This window comes from Musca autumnalis, unplaced genomic scaffold (assembly GCF_047663935.1).
Source record: "Musca autumnalis isolate F117 unplaced genomic scaffold, ASM4766393v1 scaffold_3, whole genome shotgun sequence".
NCBI classification, from domain to species: domain Eukaryota; kingdom Metazoa; phylum Arthropoda; class Insecta; order Diptera; family Muscidae; genus Musca; species Musca autumnalis.
Genome location: NW_027411866.1, coordinates 206,114,012 through 206,120,480, shown reverse-complemented (window position 1 = coordinate 206,120,480; position 6,469 = coordinate 206,114,012). Strand labels below are relative to the sequence as shown.

The 6,469-nt window shown below is 36.0% G+C and overlaps 1 protein-coding gene across 1 annotated transcript in view; it reads left to right on the top strand.

Moving 5' to 3' along the window:
- Window positions 1-599: 599 nt before the first annotated feature.
- The window catches only part of LOC141398765 (uncharacterized), a 65,779-nt gene continuing 59,909 nt past the window's right edge, over window positions 600-6,469 (top strand). Inside the window, exons 1-2 of the mRNA XM_073976412.1 lie at window positions 600-735; window positions 862-1,720. Coding sequence (XP_073832513.1) covers window positions 1,585-1,720 — 136 coding nt within the window. The 5' untranslated portion in view covers window positions 600-735; window positions 862-1,584. The remainder of the gene's footprint in view (window positions 736-861; window positions 1,721-6,469) is intronic.

The following is a 6,469-nucleotide window of genomic DNA, read 5'->3' as shown; positions in this document are numbered from 1 at the left end:
ATTGTGGGTTATTTTCTTAAGTCCTTATTTAATCTGTAATGATAGCCTTTGTTGCTACTGCTTTGTAATTATAATTTTATTATAATTTAATAAACATTTATATCAGTGAAATATTAAAATTTAGTATAAAATGTTAGGATTTCGTTTATTCAAAATAGTCTAGCTAAATCCCATTGTTGTTGTTTTAATTTTTAAAAACAAAACTTTCTTTCGACTTTGACTGTATGTAGGTGGGCATAGTCAACATAGTTCTGAGCGAGCAAACACCAGTAAGAATTTACGGTGCCACCAAACACAAACATCGTTGCTGTTATAAATAAAAAGTGATCTAAGAGTTTGAGTTATAAGAATTACAAATGCGCAATTTATGTTTCAAAACAATTTAGATATGTCAATTAAAACATAACAAAATAGATTTACATATCTCATGTATTCTTGTAAGACGTGACTACCGACCATTGTTCATGTTTAAATACATAGGTTTCATAGATTTCAATAGTTGTATAAGATTGTGGTAAAATTGGGACAGAATAGAAATTCAATTACGGCCAGAATAAATTATAACTCCTAACAAAAGCGCGCTTGGTTGGTCCAACAAAGTGCTACCACAATTGTTGTCGTTCGTACTCACTTAGCACACAGAATATCGTGAATTAATTATTGCTTTAACACATATTTGACATTCTCAAATAAATTACGGGCGATTTTATCAATTTGAAAAAAAAAATAATAAACGTAAGAAAGTAACATTTGCAAACAATTACGTATTGTATGTCACCACCGGCACCTGCGCATTGACCATTAAAGTTTGTATTTTTTTTAAGCAAACTCATTTCGCTTTTATTTATGATCGTTTTCTAGATTGTTTGATTTTGAGCCATATTATTTTCATTTGCAAACTGGCAAAAAATGGCAAAGCTAAAAAGCTTTTATACCAACTCTTGGCCAAGGCTTAAAGACACATGCCACAAATGTAAAGACTTCAGTTAGACTAAAGCTTTTAAACAAGTTAGATGTTTAGAAGACATCGCAATTTCAATTTTAATCTCAAATTTTATGTTTGTATGTACCACCAACGGATGTCAGTTAGTCAACAACTGTGTGACAGCGGGAATAGTGTTCTGTTCATTCAACATTTTTGCAAATAAACGGCAAAACAAGTGGGGTGCCTTGCCACAACGAAACAAGTTCAAACAAAATTAAATCCAAAAAAAAAACGATTTGCAAATTTTGCAATTCATTACATTGTTTAGACAACAATAAAATGTTGTAAATATTTAAAACAAAAACACAAAACAACTAAAAACAAAAAAATAAATTGAAAAGCAAAGAGTCAACAAACAGTGCCACCCAAAAAAAAATTTAAATATAATCAACGCAAACAATATTTGATTTTTCATGCGGTTTATGTTGTAAACCACAAAGTTCCCCCGCCCCATTACAGCATTCAACATCAGAGCAGCAAACCAAAACTCAAACAAAGCCAAGCGAAAAAAGTTAAACAAACAACAGGAAAGCACAAGCACAGCAGAGCAGTTTACAAACATAATATAGTCGCAGCAGCAGCAGTAACACGCTTCAAAGATGAAAGAAATCAAAAGTAATATTTACAAACATTTAATTGTCATCGCTGCCATTGTCGTGACGTTAATGTGCAATTATGTTTGCTCAACTCCCATGATGTACTACAAACGCAATCCGGACGATAAATTCGAAAGAGGTTTGTATGTTTGGTTGGGGGGGTTATACAAATATCACGGCAAATTATGTTTTCCTCAATTAGGATTACAACGTGTTTTGGTTAAATTTAATGGAGATTAGCGAATTTTCTTAATTGTGAAAATTTGAATAAATCGAATACGATTTGTTGGTTGCTACGTGTGGTCAGAGATAATAATGTGAAACTTAGGCATATGAAGACATGGACCTATACCGAACATTTTCAGGTGGAAAGTTTTATACCCTCAACGAAGACTAAGTACCAACTTGCAGCCATTTCGGTGTTATAATGAGCTAAAACCTGCAACATATCGAAAATTCGGATATACCGTTCTAAAAAAGACTAAATACCAAATTTCAGCCACTTCGGTGGAATAATGAGGCTAAAACTTTCAAAATACCGAAAATCGGGCGGGTGGGAGCTATATGAAGACGTTGACCTATACCGACCAAGTTCTGGTGGAAAGTTGTATACTCTTAACGAAGTCTTACTACCACGTTTCAGTTATTTCAGTGGGATATTGAGGTCACAACCTATGAAATGCCGAAAATCAGGAGGTACCGTTCTATGGGGGCTATATGAAGACGTGGACCTATACCGACAAATTTCCGCTGGAAAGTTGTATACCTCCAACGAAGACTAAATACCAAATTTCAACCATTTCGGCAGAATATTGAGGCCACAACCTTCAAAATTCCGAAAATAGGGAATTACCGTTCTACGGGGGCTATACTAAGGCGTGGGACTGTACCGACAAGTTTCTGGGGGAGATTTGTATACTCCCAACGGAGACTTAATACCAAATATCAGTCAGTTCTGAGGAATATTGAGGCCACAACCTTCAAAACACCGAATATCGGGAGGAAAGTTCTTTGGGGGCTACATAAAAGCGTGGACCTTTACCAACAAATTTCATATGAAACGTTTTGTACCCCAAATGAAGACCAAATACCAAATTTCAGCCATTTCGGTGACATTTCGAAAATGTCCACAATTTTTAGTGGAAAAATTCCTGGACCATTGGGAATTCCAAATGCCAAGTTAGAGCCAATTCGGGCTAAAATGAAGACAAAATTCTCAAATTACCTGAAATCGGGCGGTACCGGTATATGGGGCCGTAGGAAAAAATGGACCCATATTGTTTTTGGTTTCATATTCATGTATTGTCATCCAAGTCTGAAAAGTGCGCAAAGTTTTAGTTCGATTGTTCAACTGCAACTGTATCAAAAATGAGTTACCAGATTTGAAAAGCAAGATAAATGAAACAATGTAACAAGTTAAATAAAACACTGTAAAAATGGACCAATATTGGTTTTGATTTCATATTCATGTATTGCCATCCAAATCTGAAAAGTGTGCAAAGTTTTAGTCTGATTGGTCAACTGAAACTGTGTCAAAATTGAGTTACCAGATTTGAACTAAACGTACACCAAAGCAAGTTAAATAAAACACTGTAAAACCATTCGAATTCGGTCTAGTAGTTGCCGAGGAATTCAAGGCCAAAGTTAAAAATTTGAGTTTTTTCACATCTTTCATCAAAATTTGGGTGTTTTTTAAGTTTTTCATATGTTCTAACTATTTAACAAGTAAGAACGACATTAAGTTCGGCCGGGCCGAAATTGTTATTACAGTGCACTGTAATAAAAAAAAATATTCGTTAAATTTAAATATAGGTCACCAAAATAAAGAAGTTTCTATTTACATTACATATCATAAAACCAGTAAGAACAAGTGAGCCAAGGCTATAGTCGGGTCGGGGCCGACTATGTGATAACCTACACCACTACCCCCCGTGCATAAGCTTTTGACTGGTAAAATTTAAAATATTAAAATTGGGACGGCTTGGTGCCTTTGCTCTGAATGTCTTCATTAATACAGGTCAATTTTGTTGAAACGCATTTACGTGCATTGTCAGTACAACTCAAATAAAAAACAAGTGAGCAAAGGCTATAGTCGGGACGGGGCCGACCATGTGATACCCTACACCACTACCACTGTGTATAAGGTTTTCATTGCTTCTGTCTCTCTGGGAGACAACCAAAACCAACCAAAAATTTCGTGACCATCCGATCAAAATTACGACCTGTAGCGTGATTGCAAAAAATGGAAGAATTGAATGCATTACCGACTATTGTGGTATCTCCCTTGCTTGACCACCTTCGCCAACCTAATTTACACCAATGTAAAGTTAATATTTTCTCCTTCCATTGACAGGCTTTGCCGTTGGAATACCCCTACTAGAAGCCGATATATTCACAAAGAATAACATTTTTAATTTGTCTCCATATGAGTTTTCCCCATTCCGACCCCTAAATATTATCCGACAATCACCAAAATCAATAGGCTTCTTCGTCTGTGGGGCCCCCATCTACCCCCAAAAATTTCAACCTGTAGCGTGATTACAACAAAATTCAAAAATTTGATATATTACTGACTTTTTCAATATCTCGGCTGTTTGCCCACTTACGCCAACATACTTTGCATCAATATAAATCAGATCTTTTCTTCTTCCATGGGCGGAATACTCTTTTGGAATACTCCTACCAAAAGCGAAGATATTCGCATAAGAAAAAAAAAGTTTACTTTACTCCACATAATCTTTTTGCTTATTCCGACCATTACCAAACTTAATAGGCTTCTTCCTCTGAGGGACCCGCTTCAACTCCCAAATTCGTGACGATCCGATCAAAATTTCGACATGTAGCATGAATACAAAAAATCGGAAAATGGGATGCATTACCAACTATTGCGATATCTCTGTTGTTTGGCCATCTACGACAACTTTACGTCGTTGTAAAGGTGATATTTTCTACTTTCATTAGCAGGTTTTGATTTTGATATACCCCTTTTTTCCCCATTCCGACCCCTAAATATTATCCGACCACCACCAAAATCAATAGGCTTTTTCCCCTCCGGGACACTCATCAACACCCAAAATTTGGTGACGATCCGATCAAAATTGCGACCTGTAGCGTGATTACAAGGTTTAGAATCTAAACTTTAGATGAACAGACGGACGGACACACATAGCCAGATCGACTCAGCTCGTCGAGACATTCATTTTGGTATGGGTCTACGATCATTATTTCGATGCGTTACAAACTTTTTGGCCAAAACCAACTTATAATACCCTCCCCACATAGTGTTGTAGGGTATAAAGATAAGAGGAACTTATACAAACAAAACTCACCAAAAATTGTTTTTTTTTTCACCACGGCATCGAATACCGAGAGAAGAGAATAAAATTGTCGTTGGATATGAGACAACAACTATTGTTTGATATGACAAATGAATTGTTGTAATTAACAAAAGCGATTGTTGGACTCACAAGATTACATGCGGAATCTAACAATATCTTTACAATACATATTTTGCTCTACGAATATTGTTGGATCAATCATATTTTTTTTCTCTGCGTGATGGGGTGATGATTGGGTCTTAAAATGGAATAATTAGACCGATTGTCTAAAAATGATTTTTTTTCTTATTTAAAATTAAGGAGGTGGTCATAGTGCAAGCAGATCCACCACTCCAGTTATTGTTTTATTATAGTAATATGCTGAAGGTATTTATGGTATACTCTACACCGCGAAATAATCGTCGTAGACCCCCCATGTGGTATACCAAAATTCATATCTCAACGAGATAAAGCGATTTTGAGATTTGTGTCCGTCTGTCCATCCATTAAAAATTGTACGAACGCTACAGGCCGCAATTATGGACCAATCTTCACGAAATTTTGTATGGATGTCGGGTTCAGACCAGAATAGACCCCTATAGTTTTTGGCGATGATCGTAAAATATTTAGCGGGTGAAATGGACCAAAAACAAAATTGTTGTCCAATTTTGTAGCGGCTCTGTAGGTCGCCATGGTAGTATGATCGACGCGAAATTTTAAGTGAAGTTTGAGTTTATGACGGAGACGAAGCTTGCAATTCAACATGATGATCAGATAGTATTTAGGGGGTTAAATGGACCAAAACTTTTGTGTAATTGGTAAAAATTTTAGTATAATGACTATATCTTTATTCCCGAAAGATATATTTCGCCCACGTGAGCTATTTTTAGAAGACGATCCATAGATGCCAAATATGTTGATGTACGTGGTCAGATAACAGCGTTACAGCCTAGTATATACGGGGATCCCACAGTTTTAATTGTGTTTAGTGTAACCGCGGTTATAGTTCAATACTTACAAAACTTTACACGAGGAAACATTATGGTCAAGGAAGATGGCAATAATGTTGGAAAATGATCGGATAGTGTTAAGCGGATGAAATTGGCCATAACGGGTGAAATTGGCCATAACATTTTTGGTCCGTATTATAATTTTTGAGGAATATGTTCCGGCAAATTACGAGCCAAACATGAAAACCAAATTCTTGACCTCTCTTTGATGCAAATTACACCAATGCACAGTGGTCCCACTTGTATGGGAAGGCGCGACAAAAATATTTATAATCGTCGGATCAATCTGATTTTTTCAGTATATGCTAAAAATAAGTAATAAATACTGTAGCCAAAAAAAAAAAAATCATCAATATGGGTCCAGTTTTTCCTATAGCCCCCATGTAGAGGTACCTCCAGATTTCAGGTATTTTGAACATTTTATCAACATTTTCGGTCCAAATTGGTTGTAATTTGACATATGGAGTTCTCAATGATCAAAAACCTTCTGGCACAAAAATTGTGGTCCTAGGTCCAGGTTTCGGTATAGCCCTCATATTACGTTACCTCCCGATTTCACGT